The following is an 18,796-nucleotide window of genomic DNA, read 5'->3' on the forward strand; positions in this document are numbered from 1 at the left end:
TAATTTCTGATCCTATGTAAGTTTCCACTTCATTTAGTACAAATATGTCTTGTTTCGGCAACACTTCAGAGAAAAAGCAAGGGAAAAATGTCTTCACCACATAAAGACCCAATGCTACTTGCTCTTTCCAGACTATTGTGTGCTGTCAGTGGCCCTCATCGCAAGAATGTATGTGCTCTCTGCTTTACCAAAGACAATGTCTATGAGTTATTCCCTAACTTGATCTATTGATTAAAGGAGGCATTAATGAGATAAAGAACAGAGTTTCTTTCCCTCACAAAGTTAACTGGTCTTTATGAAGATGACATCTGACTTTATCAGCACAGTGACCCAATGGACAAGTCAACAGTATCCAAAACGAGTGACATTCTGCCGAATCCCACTTCCACAGCTGATTCTAACCCAATGCAAGAGAGCTACGTATCATCTGAGGGGCTTCCCGGTTGCTTTGCCCACCTGAGAGAAGTGCAATGAGCTCCTACCTCCCAATTCCTTCAAACCCTAGGAACCCTGAGCACTGAGAAGCCCTATGGTCTCAGGAATGAGTTTCTGCCCACGGATCAGATAAGTAGCTGTGCCAGAAGAAAGTATGGCCACAGTCTTTCCCTCTACGTAAGATACCTGCACAACCAGTGCTGCCTGAGGGTTCATCAAGGAAAAATGTGCTGATAAAAGCCAACAAAGAAACTCAAAACACTCCCCGGGGAAGATCCTTCTCTTCTAGTGATTTCGATATTGTCCCTTTGGAAGGTTCACTAGAAAGAATTTTCCCTTTTCTAACAGTATCATTATGACTGTTAATAAACTTTCCTATAGTAGCCTCCCCAAGTCAATATTCCTGTTGTTACTTTTCAAATTATCCATTTCATACTTTGTAAAGCTACACAATATAAGAATTAGACAGACTTCAAGACTGACAGAATGTACACCGGAGGCATAATACATTTCAAATAAAAAAAGACCTCTATGGAATAAAAATGAATACTCGCAGCAGAATGGGAGGAGCAGGAAGGGAACAGATAGTAGATTCTCTGGGAAGAGCAGCATTAACTGAAGTATCTTGGCAGAAAGATAGCTCGAAGTTTTACTGCGGGCTAATCTTTAGTGAGGACAGGTCCTTGGAGCACAAGTTTCTCTCTTTCCTAATATCTCTTTTCATTTTTAATGCTAAAACATCAGATAAGAGCCTACCTGACATTTTGGAGAATTTGCTGTGCTGGGATTGATATTCCGCATTGCCTAAGAGTGAAAAATAAGATGGATAAAAATTACTTCAAGCCACATGGTTTGGCTATGTAGGCTGACTTACAAATTGTATCCAGACACATCACCATCGCACAGAATTCCCAAGCTGGCCCGAAGCAGCAGACTGAGGAAGACAGGAGCCAATGGAGTCACCAGACAACAAACTGAAACCTCTCAAGCATTGCACAGCATCGAGGACAGGACAGCAAGACTAAGTGTCAGGACCCAGATCAGATTTGCAATTGGTCAGGTAGGTTCTTTGCTTCTGAGCATTAGGTGAAGCAGGAAAAACATAACTTGATGTTTTAGTGATAAGAGAAACTGTCAATGAAAGAAGTTCACAGGAAGCCAAAAGACTTAAGACATATGTTATTTATGCCGATTGCTAAAAAACAAAAACCCTAAAAACATAGACTATTAGTATAAGAATAGAGCAGTTCTGTCATTTCAATGCAAGAGAAGATAACGCAGTTGGAAGTAAAGAAGAAACAGAGCAAGAGGTTACCCAAGAAGTTACCTTCCAAGGAAATGAAGCTATTCTGCCAGGACCCATCACCCAGAGTCAAAGTGAAAATAGAAAAATTCTTTGGAAGGAAGCGTTTTATAAGGAGCAGCGTTCTGCCCACCAAAATACCACCAAAAAGACACCAAAAACAAGCCAGGCTGGTTTGTAACACACACCAAAACGATGAATACCCATTTCTAGACTTTTATATATAAAATTATAAACAGTAACACTTTGACATAAGTAATTAAATCACTTTAATGAGATTCCTTGGTTTTCAGAGTCTTCCATTCATATGTGAAACTAAGACTTGTACTTACTTAGACCATCTAGTACTCCATAACAACAAAACAAAAAGCAAGGGTGAAAACAGGCTGTGTAAAGAGTACCCTTAAATTACTTTACTTCTCCTAATGGGTCACAATGCCCCCCCCCCCCCTTTGTTCTGAAAATAAAGTGTTAAGTGAGAAATCTTTTCTTTAGAGTGATTTGTTAGAAAGTCATTAGAGACACCGTAAACGGGATCATATGCTTCCTGCCCTCACCTTCTCAATGGCAGATGAAGAAATATTTCTTGCAAGACCACTTCCTGACACCACCTGCTGGCACAGACTCTCCTCCCCTCTGGGGCCACCATGGTGCCAGCTACATTATCATTCACTGAGAGCTTACTGACAGCACACACACTTTAAAGGTGAGTCTGTCTGGGATTTCATGGCTTATTGTAATTCCTCAGCTTCCAGATCCTCAAATCCCAAATCAGAGTTCAATTTAGTTCATGCATTTCCATTAACACTCTAGTGATACTTTTTAAATATAGCCCTCGTTACAAAAAAAAGTACCTTGTTTAAATGCCCACTTCCTGGTAACAGACATGTAGAATATTATTTCTTAATATCTATACTTAGCACGCTATGATTTAGGTGGGGGAGGGAGAGTAGACACATGTATTTAATGTTTATAAACGAATTAAGAGTGTCCCTGAAAAAAAAAAAAAAAAAAAAAACACACAAAAAAACACACACACACAAAAGCAAGAAACTGACAGCTTTTTACCATTTATACTTATTTTTATTACCCCCAAAATTTATAGAAAACTTAAAAAATAAACTGCTTTGATAAGATCACACCCCCATTATCTAAACAAAGTAAATATTCATTTTTAGATGAGGAATTATCCATTCTTATGGAACATAAAGATCAACAATAGTTTCTGAAAGAAAACTGATGAAAAGGTCATAAATGATTTTAATATCTCTAATGTCCTTTCCTTCCCAACAAAAAACAAAAAACAAAAACCCCATTAGCAGGTAATTTTTACGGAATTTGGCACCTTCCAAACTTAGGATAACTTGTGTTATGTTTTAAAAATCTTAGATTGAGCCCTAACTGGTTTGGCTTAGAGAATAGAGCGTCAGCCTGTGGACTGAAGGGTCCCAGATTCGATTCCGATTAAGGGCATGTACCTTGGTTGCAGGCACGTCCCTAGTAAGGGGTGCGCAGGAGGCACCTGATCGATGTTTCTAACTCTCTACCTCACTCCCTTCTTCTCTGTAAATAAAAAAGTCAACAAAATATATTTTTAAAAAGATCTTAGATTGAGCAATACTGAAAGATAGCTGTCATATGAGAAATACCCTGGAGTATTTCCTCAGATCAACAATTCATTTAAAGTAAAAGATGTTCTTCCCTAAGCGGTAGCCCCAGGGTTTCCTTGTTAGGGAATGTTCAGAAGTAGTAATCTGCAGAAGCCCAGTAATCTGCAATTCCAGGGGCGTGTGAAGAAGCACCTTTGCTTCCTTCAGTTTTTGCGTGGCTGCGATGACCACAGCCCAAACCTGTCTCTGTGATACGTTTTACATGCTACATTCCATGTGATCAGAGCCCAGTCAAGAAACTAAACTAAGACAAGGACAGAGATGGATAGAGTGTTTCTGTGTCACTCTATACATCCAACTTCCGGTAGAAAAACGGACCCCAAAAAGTGGAAGGCTGGTTTCTAACCTGTGGCCTCACCTGCCGAAGCAGTTCTTGCTGCTTCAGTCGCAGCCTCTCTTTCTCCATCTGCAGTTGCTGCAGCCGCATCTGTTGCTGCTGGTTAGAGCTGCCGCCACCCAGGACTCCTCCCTGAGGGCTCTGGGGAGCCAGGGGTGGTGGCTGCTTCACTGGAGCACTTTGGCTGATTCTCTGGTTCATGGCTGAAATGAAACAAAAGATGCGTCCTAAAAAACTAGCAAAGGAAAGGGATACTTAGTTATTCAAAGCAACTGGGGATACTTAACTGAGGATATTAGTCCCTTTCTGTAGTAAATCTGGAAATAACCTAAAGACCCATCATCAGTAGTAAAATGGTTATGTTGTTTATTACTACTATTAGTCAGTCATGTTGTTATAAGCTGCGAGGCAGCCACAGAGAAAAGAATCAAGGGACAGCTCCAACGGGCAGCGAATGACAAGGAGCAGTCAAGGACACATGAAGTTAAAAGCGAAGTGCAGAGCAGAGAGTATAAAATAAAGGGGGGGGGGAGGGGCAAATGTACACTACATGCCTATCCAGAGAATATGAATTGAACAGCAGCCAATAAACAACCAATACACGTTGGCTCTGGAGCTGGGAAACTGTGTAACTAAAGGACTGAATAGAAGAGAGACATTTTTGGTAACTTTTTAAAGTTTGAATGGTATGAATGCATTGCTTATTACAAAATAGAAATGCATATTTAAGTTAAAAAGACATCTCCCACCCTGGCCAGGTAGCTCAGTTGGTTAGAGCGTCTTCCATATATACCAAGGTTGTGGGTTCGATCCTTGGTCAGGGCACATAAAAGAAACTAATGAATGCATAAAAAAGTGGAACAACAAATCGACGTTTCCTTCTCTCTCTCAAATCAGTAAAAAAACAAAACAAAACAAACTAAAAAACCATAAACATCACCCAAAGCAAGTGAGACAAAAGATTCTGAGCAGTAAAGCCCATCAAAACGATCCCTGGTGGGGCGTTGTCTCATACACCACAAAGGATGCAGGTTCAATCCTTGGTGAGGGCACATACAGAAGGCAACTGATGCTTCTTTCTCTCACTTCCTCTCTGTCAAAAGTCAATAAGCATATCCTGGAGTAAGGATTAAAAAATATTACCAACCTGTAATACATCCTAAAATATGTAACTCTTAGAGGTCTGATGCACGAAATTGGTACAAGGGGCTTGGCCCTTGCAGCCCCAGCTTCATCCGAAAAGTTGTCTGGAAGGATGTTCGGCTGTCCAGTCTAATTAGCATATTGTGCTTTTATTATTATCCTATATAGTAAAAAGGCTAATATGCAAATCAACCGTACAGCAGAATGACCAGTTGCTATGACACGCACTGACCACCAGGGGGCAGATGCTCAATGCAGGAGCTGTCCCCTGGTGGTCAGTGTGCTCCCACAGGGGGAGCGCTGCCCCGCCAGAAGCCAGGCTCATGGCTGGCTAGCGCAGCAGCAGTGATGGGAGCTTCTCCTGCCTCGCCTCTGCGGCATCCCCTGAGGGCCCCCAGACTGTGAGAGGTGCAGTCCGGGCTGAGGGACCCCCGCTCCGAATGCACGAATTTTGTGCAACATATAAAATCCTAATATGCAAATCGACTGAATGGTGGAATGATGGGTCACTGTGATGCTGACCACCAGGGGGCAGATGCTCAACATAGGAGCTGCCCCAGCCCCCAACTGACAGCAGCAGCGGGGGACAGGGTGGTGCCAGGCTAGTCAAGGCGGGTGCGAGCAGGGGCCCAATCACCCCATCAGTCATCTCACAGATCGACCCTGATCGCCAGCCAGGCCTAGAGACCCTACCTGTGCACGAATTTCAAGCACCGGGCCTCTAGTACACTTATAATAAAGTATATTACATTGATCTGCTGCATGCTAAAAATAAGCCTACAAACATCTGGATGGCAGAGAGCTATCTCGTTCAACACCATGATACCCCCAATACAGCCAGGTAGTCACAATTTTTTTAGATGAACCTACATTACACCATCTAACAATTAGAAATGGAATAGATTCTTATGCTAGTGAGTTTCAGTTACTGATACAACCACACTGTGAATTGTGGTAATCTCGGTAAGCAGATGGAAATTTTATTATGTGAAAATGTTAAGAGCGATGTATCACCTTTTCAGACGTTAAAATTAAAACAAAAATTCTTTTAGTCTTTATTGTTGAGAGTATTACAGATGTCCATCTTTCTCCCTCCATACCCCCTCTACCTGGTTCCCGCCTCACCCTAGGCATTCACTGCTCTATTATCTGTGTCCATAGGAAATGAATATATGCAGAAGACCTTTGCTTAATCTCTTCCTGGCCCCCTTTCCTTTGGGACTTGCCAGTGTGTTCCATGTTTCCATGCCTCTGATTCTACTTTATCAGTTTATTTTATTCATTGCATTTTTTGTTTAGATTTTTAGGTTTAATTGCTGATTGATATGTACTTATTGCCATTTTATTGTTCATATTTTAAAAAATACATTTTACTGATTTCGGAGGAGGCGGCGGGGAGGGAGGAAGGGAGATCAATGATAAGCATCAATGATTGGCTGCCTTCTGCATGCCTCCTACTGGGTATCAAGCATACAACCCAGGCATGTGCCCTTGACTGGAATTGAATCTGGGACCCTTCAGTCCGCAGGCCGACATTTTATCCACTGAGCCAAACCAGCTAGGAATATGAATATATATGAATTTATATATAAAATCATTTTCTTATTTTCTTCTTCCGCTTCTTAAATAATACCCTTCAACATTTCATATAATACTGATTTGGTGATGAAGTTCTTTAGCTTTTTCTTGTCTATGAAGCTCTTCATCTGATCTTTCAATTCTAAATGAGAGCTTTGCTGGGTAGCGTAATCTTGGTTATAGGTCCTTGCTTTTCATCACTTTCAATATTTCTTGCTACTCCCTTCTGGCCTGCAAAGTTTCTGTTGAGAAATCAGCTGGTCATATGGGTGCTCCTTGTAGATAACTAATGGCTTTTCTTTTGCTGCTTTTAAGATTCTTTGTCTTTAACCCTTGGCATTTTAATTATGATGTGTCTTGGTATGGGTCTCTTTCGGTTTCTCTTGTTTGGGACTTTCTATGCTTCCTGTACCTGTAAGTCTATTTCTTTCACCAGGTAGGAGAAGTTTTCTGTCATTTCTTCAAATAAATTTTCAATATCTTGCTCTCTTCTCTTTTTGATATCCCCATAATATGAATGTTGGTGCACTTGAAGTTGTCCCAGAGGCTCCTTACACTATCTTCATATTTTTGGATTCTTTTTTTTTCTTTTTGCTCTTCATTTATTTGAGTCTTGGAATCCTCTATTGCAGAATTCCTGTAAATTATTCTTTATTTCAGCTCTGCAGAAGCCACTTGGTAAACACTAAGTCTTTCATCTCAGTCTTTCCCAGAGTCCGTTATAAACAATAAGAACTGTCTTACCTCAGGACTTTTCCATTTGATATTTCTCACCGGACTGTAATTTTTTATTTACAAATTTGTGTATATACTCTCTTAGACTGGAGTGCCACAGCAGTGGGGACATAACCACATATATATACAGTAGGTCCTCGGGTTACATAAGAGATCGGTTCCTATGGCATGACGTAACACTATTTTCGCCGTAAGTCAGAACCAAGCTACATAAGCACCTACGTCACTCACACGGAGCACATACACAGCAGTAATGAAGTGAAACAGTAAAAAACATGTAAAAGATAGATAACAACTCCTGACCTTTGCTTGTGGTAAATAAATAATAAAAAACATAAAGCACATATGTACATATGTTGAAATGATGGAACTTTAAATAAATAAATGGGAGATGGCGACATAACCACGAAACGACGTACGTCAAGTCCAACATAATCCGAGAACTGCCTATATCCTTAGTGCCTAGCACAGGGTCTGGCACAAAGTTTGTACTAAAAAACCACTAAAACTGAGTTGAGTATTCACAATAATACAGAAACCCTACCCATTTCCCTTTAGACTTACCAACTCTTCTGAGTCCAGCAAGACATAAGAACCAAGGAGAGTAGAAGAAAAATTTTAGAGCAACCTCCTTCAGATGCCTTAGTTAAAATTCAACCTACTGATTCATAAAAGTTTCCCATTGTTTCGTCCTTCAGATATTTCTTTTGGTGTAAATAGTAAGATCACTGTGATTAAAAGTCACCTGAAATAATTCCTCTCTGTGTGACTCAGCCAACTCTATGTGTGGTTCACTTGACTTTGCTTTTGAATTTTAGAGACTTATTTTCCTTTCCACCCACCATCCCCCTACCCAAGAGATAACTGATACTATTTTGCTTATTAAATAGAAAAAGCAAAGTGGAGTAAAATATTCATAGGATACTAACATATATCTGAGAAGTTGCTGTGTCTTTACTTAGATTTTTAAGAATAGAATAATATATATATGAGTTCATTCCAAAGCAATATATAAAGGTTTTCCTCATTTTCTTTTTTAAATACTTGATTAGTATTCCATCTAAACAATTCTCTATTAGGTCTTCACTATTACTAAAGAGTACCATACAGAAGAATCTCGACATACACAATTTTGTATTCCTACTACTGTATCTTTGGGGTAGAGTCCTAGATTGGAGAGATTGCTGAGTTACCGGTTAAAAACTAAGTAACATTGCCAAGTCATCCCCCTCTTCCCCGTACATATAGAGGTTGTACTTTGTTGTAGCTCTATAAGTAATATATGAAGACTATCTTTTTATCCATCACAGCCTTACAAAACTTTTGGATTTTTACCATTCTGAAAGATGAGAAATGGTTTCACAATATTTTGCTTTGTCTTATAGAAGCTTGGTCACTTTCCACATTTTAAACTTGCATTTTTATATGAATCCTTTATCTTTTCCTTTTTTAGACAACCTTTATATACCAGGGATTAAAAAAAACAAACAAAAAAAACCTATGTCATATATATGTAAAAAGTAATTTCCCTCAGCTTATTATATCTTTTTAGTTTATTTTTTTAAGTTGTCAAATTCATCAATATATTTTGAAATTTGAGCTATAGTTTCTCCAATCCCAGGTGAAAGAGGAATTCATCAATCTTTAAATTAAAAACTATATGGTTCCACTTTATAAAATGTAATTCTTTGGCAATTCAATCCATTTTGGAATTAGACCGAATGAAGGGGCCTAATTTTATCTTTCTTCATGACTATCCATTAGTTCTGACACCACTCATAGAAAGTGTATCCTTCCACCAATCATCTTTAACAGGTTAAATCTCCATGTTTTGTTATTTTTGTTTTTGGATTGCCTATCTTGCTCATTAAGTGTGTTACTCTTATATCAGATACAACACTTTTAATCACAACCTTTATGTTTTAATAGCTGGCAGGGCAAGCCATTTTTTTCTTTTTGAAGCTAACTTACTATTGGGATCTAATTTAAGTGCATGTGGTTAAAATAGCATGTCTGCATACTGATTCTTGAAATTCATGACCTGACATGTGGTCAATACTTGCTTTTTGTACTAGCTTAGGGACAGTAGGTTCTACACATGGTTTCAGTCCCTCTTTCTTTGTTCTTAGCTCTGAGTTCCTGATATCCTCAGGACCTCACGGGCCCCTAACCCTGGCAGGCCCCTAGCCCTGCCCTGGCTTACTACTGCTTTGTGTAGTTTCATTTTTTCTGACCTAGAGAGATTGTGACCCCAGTTATGTCTTTTTGGTTATCTCTTTCAAATATTTTGTCTGGCAGAACAGAGAAGGATATCAAAATATGACAGACATAGTGTTTCATACTGTTCAAAGCCTTAATTAACCGTTTATGTGGAAAAAAGGTCAGACTTATTTATGAAATGTATTTACAAAGGACAAATTGCTAAAACTTTCATAACTATGGTTTATAGTTAATATTTTATAGGGGATACATAGGAAAAAGGCCAAAAAAAATTGAGAGCTAATATTGTCAGGTACCAATCAATAATCTCATTTAATACAATTGCTTGTATCTACCTACCAACATTAGACACACAACTGACAGGCATCATAGTATGCTATAAAAAACACAGCCTGTAGAGTCAAACCACAACTAGAATTGAGTACACCAATTTAGTAATTCATCTAATTTTCGGTTTCCTCAACTGCAGGGGTGGGCAAAAGTAGGCTTATAGTTGTGAATATGCAAAGCATAATTTATTCTTGTATTATTTAATTATTGAATAATTTTTACTGTTGAATAATTTTCCATAAACCTACTTTTGCCAATCCTTGGATAGCAGGGGATATTAACATTTTCATTTTGGAGTTACGGTGGGGATTAAGTAATATATGTAAGGCATCCTTTGTTATATTACTTTATAACAAAAGACTAATATGCAAATCGACTGACTGGCAGAATGACTGGTCGCTATGATGTGTACTGACCACCAGGGGGCAGACACTCAATGCAGGTGCTGCCCCCTTGTGGTCAGCGCGCTCCCACATGGGAGTGCTGCTCATCCAGAAGCCAGGCTCAGAGCTGGTGAGCGCAGCGGCAGAGGCAGAAGCCTTCCCACCTCCGCAGCAGTGCTAAGGATGTCTGACTGCCAGCTTAGGTCCACTCCCCTCAACTGCTGGGGAGTGGGCCTAAGCCATCAGTCAGACATCCCACGAGGGCTCCTCCCCCCTGCCATGCACGAATTTTGTGCACTGGGCCTTCAGTCTGTTATAATTCTGAATATGGTAGATACTCTACAATTATTAGTCTCCTCCCATTTCCAGAATAGTTCTTAAACTTTAAGATTAGTATGCCTACAGAAATCATCCTGGCTTGAATTCCCTTGATCCCTTCCCCTCTTTCCATTTGCAACTCATTGTTTCAAAGTATTCTATGATTCACAAAGATAACATATCTCTTGGAAGATCTAACTGGAAAAAAAAAAAGGGTGGTGGAGATTGAGCCTTAGCTCAACCCCCTTAGGAATCCTTCTTTTGATGAAACATGTTCCTGGCATTCCAGGACATTCAACATATTTCCGCAGAGAAATGTTTTCTACATTGTGCTATGTCAAGTTTGATAATATGAATCAGGGGCTGATCTGAGAATCTACCACATACATTGAATGTCTCATAGATTGAGGCCTAGAGCAGAAAAATATATTAGGGGAAAATGTTTTCACTTGTAAGCAATTAAATAAATAAAAATTTAAAAAATAACTGTTAGGAAATAGCTCATTAGTAAGTTGAGGATTGCTGTAATTGTAAAACATGATTTCAAAACAGGTTCTAGATCTATACACTCTCAAACATTTGATGTGTTAAATGGTTTTTATCAAATAATACAGCATTTAATATGTTAATAAAAGTAATATATATTCCTTGTGAAATCTAACTGGACAATGACAAAATTGCATGAAAACAAAGAGGTAAATATCCTCTCCTTCCCACCATAAGCAGTAATCATTGATGACAATGATCACATAATGAAGCGGTTGGTAAAATCTGATGCAAATTTTAGCTTATCTGGCGATTCAAAACCACATAAAAGAAAAAACAGGACATTACAAGATGAAGGAGGAACAACTCTGCAGAATTAAATAGAAATCTCCCCAAAATATGCAATAGAAACAGCCTCTCTGGCTAATAATGGTGGGCACTTTTAGGCTGTGTTTACCTACATGCTGTTACCTATGGATACAAGCAGTGCCAAGGTTTCCATATAAAGAGCTCACTTAAATGACCAATTCAAACAGCCTTGTTTATCTATTGAGGCAGATTTATCCCTCTCCAGAAGCATCCTGTTCTTTACCTTCTGAGTATCTCAAGCATTTCAACAAAGCACAGAGCTGTGCACCCACATGGGGTGCAGCAGACCTCACAAGCAGGCATGAGACAAAACAGGCTTTGTTTCCTGGGGGAAGGGGGAAGGGCAGCCAGAAAAGAACAGCATTACCAACTTCTTCCCCTCCATGATCAAGTGCTGAAATCCCAGTGCTTCCAGTTTTAATAAAATTTCTAAAAGGTAAAGAGAAAAAAAAAATCCCTCAAGTATGACAGAATTTTTTAAATTTCTATACGCTTTGCTTTAAAGTTCAGATTCTGTGCTGCCTGAACTATGAAATAGCAACCGTGTCAAGTTTTACTTAACAAATCAATCCTGACAGCTTTATGGTAGCAAACCATCCACTCAGCAATTACTGAAAAATAAGAGACCACCTTTCTCAACAACAAAGGAGGTCATCACCATGGGTCTCTTCTAAAACTTCATTCTAAATGTCTGAGTTTTGAAACTTCAGGCAATTTTCACATTTATATAATTTGTAACCTCAACTGTGGGATATTGCAAAGAATTACAGATCTGGTAATCCACTAGTATAAACTTTGGGATAAGAAATTAAATCCTGGTAATCTCATTAAGTATAAATTTAAAATTAGAAATAATTTTTGAACTTTTAAAACACTATCTTATAACAAACTCCCACAACAAAAGAAAGCATTTCTTTACTTTGTCTAATACAGTGATTTTCAACCTTTTTCAGCTCATGGCAAAAATTACTAAAATTCTACTGCACACCAAAAAATGTGGTTTTTTTGGTCAATCTGACAAAAAAAAATAGGTAGAATTTGTATGCATTCCTACCGAATGTCTATTGTTGTGCTGGCTGTTATAATTCTTTTACTTGACAATCTAAGGGAAAACAGGTCAGTGCTTCTGACTAAATAGTCAGGTATGGCATGCTTTAAAAATTCTTGTGGCACACCGGCCGCTGGTCTATGTTATCAAGTCTCAGATGCTGCATTTTAACATGTTAACATGGCTATATTAGTTTGTTCATAACATTTAGAAACAAATTTTAGATTTTTCCATACCTACAAGGGTACTTAAGATTATAAAATAGTAAAAAAAAAAGCACCTACTACTAGCTAAGTATTTACTACATGATCTAAGGGACTGAATCATCTACTATCTGGATAACTTATATACATATTTAGATATAAAACGATGGTTTTCCAGTAAACATTCTTACTATTTGACTCACAATGAAAATCTGTCTCTTATAAAAGGAACAAAAGATCAATGTGCAAATGATGTTAACCAACATTTAATAAAGCTATATATTTAAATGACAATACCATGCCTAAGAATGATTTCTTAAATAATACATTTACAGAGACTGAGATACTTCACATACTATAAAATTCACTTTTGTTTTTATGTATCCATAGTCTCCTATAATCTTCACCATTGTCTAATTTCTGAACATTCTTATCATATCCCATATGAACCCCACATCCTTAGCAGTACAACTCCAATTTCCTCTTCCCCAGTCATTGACAATCACTAATTACCTTGTTTCTATGGCTTTGCCTATTTGGACATATTATAAGTGGAACCAAACAATATATGGCCTTCTGTGATTGGCTTGTTTCACACAGCACAATGTTTTCAAGATGAATCCATGCTGTGGTATCAGCATTTCATTCCTTTTTAATGCTAAATAACATTTCATTTTATGGATATACCACATTTTGTTAGTCCATTCATAGATTGATGGTTTTTACTTTTTGGCTGTTATGAATAATGCCATTAGGAATATTCACATACATGTTTTTGTATAGACATATGTTTCAATTCTTTGGCATATATATCTAGGGATGGAATTTGTTCGTATTGTTATGTTTAACTTTTTGAGGAACTGCCAAACCATTTTCCAAAATGGCTGCGTCCTTTTTCTATCCCACCAGCAATGTATGAAGGTTCTAGTTTCTTCACAGTCTAGTCAACACTTGTTATTGTCTCTTTGATTTTAGCCATCCTACTGGGAATAAAGTGGTACAGTATCTTGTTTTGTTTTACATTATGTGGGAACCTAATCCTAACCTTCTCTATGACTTTAAGTCTTGTCACATTGTGCACTTCTCTCCCTTCCGAAGCATCAACCTCCAGGGCCCTAAAATTGGGTTAAAAGTACAGCAGGTCCTTGAATAACCAATGTCATTTTGTTCCAATGTTGATGAGATGCCGTAGAAACTTAACTCTTGTTTATATCAATTAGCCTATCCATGACTTACTGTATCTAAATTCTTCAAATTCTTGAAAAAATATATATGACATAATTATTTCGGTCAATTTCTTCTTTCTTCAATTCTCTAAAAAGACTGGCGTGAAAATTCACTATAATGGTATTTCTTCAAACAATACAATTATGGATAGAGCTTTAAAAAAAATTCAAGAGAACATTTTCTTCTCGTCACCTCATTAAGCACTTTGGGGCAGGACTCAGGGGTTGCTAGATGAGGTGAGGCGGAGGAGGGAGAAAGTGTTCTAACTAGCTTTCAAGCTCTCTCTGTCCCCAGAGCGCAGCCATGTTTCCCTTGTACCATGAAAATAAAGTTTAAAGACTAGTTTGGAGAGAAAGTTCAGATAATGAGACTACGGGTCTAAGAAGAGGTATTTATTATATTTTAAAATAAACCTGCCATCATGAGTTCATGTTAGATTAGTGAGTAAACAGTTCCATTAATAACAGCTTTATTTATTACTACATATAATCTATTACTATTAATGCTTTCATGGGAAGTTATAATTTAGAAGAGATACATATCTTCGTTTTTACAGATAAGCACAAAAATGGTCCTTTTTTTTTTTTTTTTTTTTTTTACAGCTGGAGCATGATCGGCTATCTCTCATCCTTTCATGTCCCTCTCTGAAATAGCCTTCCCTCACCATGCGTGCTCCAGCAGTTTCCCTCCAGCCCACATTATTCCCTTACAGGACACCTTGTTTATTATCCTTCATTGTATTTAATGCATTTTTAAAAAAATGATTTATTTGTTTGGTAGCGTGCAACTCCCTCCCTGATGGCTAGTTTAGTGCCTAGTACACAAATGGCACTCACGTGTTTATTGAGTGAATAATTAAGTACTGAAATAGTTTCTATCCTTAGTAGAATACTATTAGTAATCCACAGGAGAATCTCCAAGTTGAAGCAAATCCAGAATGAGTTCTAAAATGACCTCAGCAACCAGGGTAGCAGAGCAAAATGAGTATAAAACAAAACAAAAAATATGAGCCAGTCTACTTCAGCAGAAATCCATTTGACTTCTCTCTCGGGAAGTCTATAAATGCCTTTCTCTGCTTCTTGCATCCCGATCTCTGGGTTGCCACCAAAGTGGTATCACCAAATGGTTCTTCAGCACATTTTATAGGATACATGCTATTAAATATATTTTGCAACTTGTTTTTAAAATAAAACTATGTTAAGGTTTGAGTAACACAAATAAATAATTAATGTAAATGATCATTCAGTGACTTTGGTGATCTTACCCTTTTAGGTTTAAAAAATTCTATATGAATAAATTTTATAAGCAAATACAAAAATATTTCTTTGTTATACAATTACTTGCATCACTGAACCACTGTCAAGTAGAAATTAGATATTAATTTAACTTCATTAAATGTCTACTCACCCTTGTTAAGAGATTGCTTATCACGACTGATAAACTATTTTTGCATCCTCCTCCTGAATTTAATAAAATAAAAAAAGAATAAACCTCAAGTGTTAAACTAATTTTGATATTCTATAATCTTAAGCAATAAAATATTCATTTTGGTAAATGTCTGCTTTTCAAGTAAAAAAAAAAAAATGTAGAGAGCAACAATTAGAAATAATCCCTAAAAGTATGTTTTAAATCTGGCTTCAAGTAAGCCCATAACCTACAACTATACTTCAAATCAGCTTACACCAGACTATTACACAACTATATAGAGCACCATCTTTAAGGCAGTTAAGCTGAACCCTGCTACAGTAAGCGTGTCTAAACTCCAATGTGCTTCCTTAGGAGAGTTGGAGAGCACAGATAAGCTATTCCAGCCAGCTCTGGCCTTCCCCCATCAGATGTTTGCAGGGGCAGACTCACCATGTGATAAGGCTTATCTTTAGATTAAAGGTTGCAAGATCCCTGTCTCCTCTTCAAAAGTAATTCCCAGCTGCGACCAGAGAACCAAAAACTAAACTTAAAATGGTACAATAAATAGTTCAAAAGTATCTCTGAAACCTCAATGAACTCAAATCTGTAGGCGATTGAGAAGTAACTTCAAGCCAGGATCCAAAGCAGTTAGCATATTGTATTAAATTAAGGACTGAAAATATCCTTAAAAGCATCCAGTATAATCCAGTCACATTTTACAGATGAGTCCATTAAATCAACAGAAGTCAGGTATCTTTCTGAATAAGCTGGTTAGTAGGAGAACTTGAGTGTCTAACTCCCAATTGAGTAGGTAAATTTTTCTACATTATGGTTTAATTCTTTTGAATTCAATACATTAGGAGGTGAGCAAAAGTAGATTTACAATTGTTCTTATGAAAAATAACATAATAAATAAAAGAAACTCAACTACTCACAACTGTAAACCCACTTTTGCCCTAACCTGTATATTAACTACCATGTAGAAAACAGGATGCTAGTTAACTTCTAACTGTAAATGTAAAAAAATAGATTTTTGGAGGGGGCACAAAATAAAATGCCAGTTCAAAGAAATGCCATAACTATTTTTCTCATTAGATAATGTACATTTAGAATACTATATGAAAGGCATTCAGAGAAGAGTGAACTGTAAACTGGTACAGTACTCAGAACTTTTAACACATGAAAAAAAAATGGAGAAATCACACTTATAAAAGAATGCTTTTGGGATTAGAACTATATCCACAAATTTGAAGGGAAGTGAGTTTCTGAGTAATAAAGGAGAACATATGTTCTGGTCATCAGAAGTTCCCTTAAGTAGAATGAACTGCCTTGTAATGTGGTAAGCTCCCAGTCAAAGGAGAGGTCAAAGCTGAGGTTGGAAGACAAACTCTTAAAACTATAACAGAGGTGAGGCATCACAGTCTGCTCTAACCACACACCATATAATTCTCCTGTGTAATTAAAAACATTATTTTTGAGTAATATCCTCAAGATGAGTCACAATATAGTATGTTAGTAAATACATTATCCACAGTCATCTTTTTACATCTGAAATTTCCATATATTAGTATTTGTGAGTTGGGTGTATTTCTGAAATATTTCTTAAAATGTCTAGGTACAAAAGATCAAGTTCAGATTTTAATTCTGTCACTTAACTATGTAAGCTTGGACTGGTCATAATTTCCCTAGATCTTAGAGGAGCTCAGATTTGGGGCAATATTCCTTACTTCTCCCAGCATTAAACACACACACACACACACACACACACACACACACACACACACAACATTATTGGGGAGTCACAATGACTGGCTGGCACTACAGCATTTAGTGCCCAGGATACACCCCTACTCTTTTGAGAAATATTGATTAGAGGAATTATAAATTCTTCTTCAGGGCCAAATTCTGTGAGGTTTTTCTGTTAAAAATGTTTAGTTAGCAACAGCTCTTCTTACCTAAATCATAATGAAATATCTCCACCCCAATCCTCCTGCATTGTAAGTAGTTAATAATATAGTCCACAACCAAATACTATACTGACCATAACTAGGAAAGATTATAAGAGGGTAAGGAAAACAAAAAACACAGAACTGTTTTTAATGCATGGATATTAAAAAATTTACTTTAATAAAATTCAAATGATTAGATGTTGACATTCTATCTACACAAGGCTCCATTAATAGAGTTACAAGTTTAATTCCAATAGCTCTTAGTGTTTTCTTTTTCACACCTATAACAGAACAGACTTAGATATTTAATGGTCATTAGGTGCACTTTCATCAAAAGTAAAATATTACTCTAACAACTATCAGAAATATTGGTCTTGAAGAGAAAGGCTAATAAATGCCTAAACAGTTGTAATAAACCTCTAATTATTTATGGAAAAATATTTAACTTTGATAAGATATGCTGAGCAACTTTTGGCTTTAGAACTTAAATTATATATAGATATATATTTACTTATACATATACATATACTTACTATATATTCTAATTTCATTTTTTAATACTTTAGGAAATGATCACACACACACACACACACACACACACACACACAAAACATATAAAGTTTGGGGAAATTAAAACAAAGGACCAAAATCAACATCTGGATTTTAATCACCTTTGACATTTCCATGAACAAAATTTCTAGGCACAGAATTGTTATTAGGAATTAAAGGGTATTTTGTTTTTGCCATACTAAATTGTTCATTATTTCCTATAAAATGCAAAAGATATGCTTTCAGTCTAAACACTGGTTCTAATATTTTATTTACACCAAAAATGTCTTTATCCCAGTGGTATTATCAGTACTTATTTCCAGAAATACAGATTGCTAATACTATCAATGTCCTTTTATATAAACAATAGGAACAACAACATTACATTAAAGATCAGTTCATTGACTATCAGTGTTTGGGAGTAGATCTTTTATTGTGAAGAACAGAAATTCTAATATTTTTGTGTTTTCATTAGCGCTTTTACTGAAAAAATATTCATATGACTATATCATAAAACAGTAATTCTGCAACATACAAGGAAATGTTTATATCTGAGACTCCATGTTTACAAGTATAAAATCTCTAGGAAAAGAGTGTTTATGTGAAATAATGTAATGGCCTGCATAATACTTAAGCATCAATTTTCTTTAATACAAGTTTAAAAAAATTCCTAATATAATTCATAAAAACAAACAAAAGAAAAAAACACAAAAAACAAGCCAACAAAAGCCCTCTTTTTTCACCCAAAGTCAATAAGTATCAGTGAGTCCTTATTGCCACTTTATTTGTTATTAATTACTAATAAATTCTCTAAAATAATATAAATGTTGAATATTGGTTTTAAATGTTAAACAAGAAAATCAGATTAAAAAGAACCAATCCAGTCTCCTTTAAATAATCAAGGTAGCACAGATACATAGCTAAGAGGTAGAGAATAAATCAAAATCTGGTTATCAACTTCTAGTCCAATTCCTTTTCCACTTGATAGCCACTATTCAGTTAAAGCTGCAGCAAAGGAGACTAATGGTGAGGAAAGATGAATTCCAAAATCAGAAACAGTCCTGGAAGACCCCAAGGCTTCCCATATCAACCTTAATGATGTGCTC

General features: G+C 36.7%; 1 protein-coding gene across 12 annotated transcripts in view; it reads right to left on the reverse strand.

The window, feature by feature from the left end:
- The window catches only part of YAP1 (Yes1 associated transcriptional regulator), a 110,466-nt gene that overhangs the window by 19,110 nt on the left and 72,560 nt on the right, over nt 1-18,796 (reverse strand). For 3 of the 12 annotated variants that reach the window (XM_084893595.1, XM_084893588.1, XM_084893584.1), the window contains 2 exons: nt 3,755-3,948; nt 1,192-1,239 (listed from right to left, as the gene is read on the reverse strand). In XM_084893595.1, coding sequence (XP_084749721.1) covers nt 1,192-1,239; nt 3,755-3,948 — 242 coding nt within the window. The remainder of the gene's footprint in view (nt 1-1,191; nt 1,240-3,754; nt 3,949-18,796) is intronic. The other 9 variants (XM_084893585.1, XM_084893589.1, XM_084893590.1 and 6 more) reach the window with 3 other exon arrangements.

The sequence above is a fragment of the Pipistrellus hanaki genome (genome assembly GCF_964339955.1).
Source record: "Pipistrellus hanaki genome assembly, chromosome: 9".
NCBI lineage: Eukaryota > Metazoa > Chordata > Mammalia > Chiroptera > Vespertilionidae > Pipistrellus > Pipistrellus hanaki.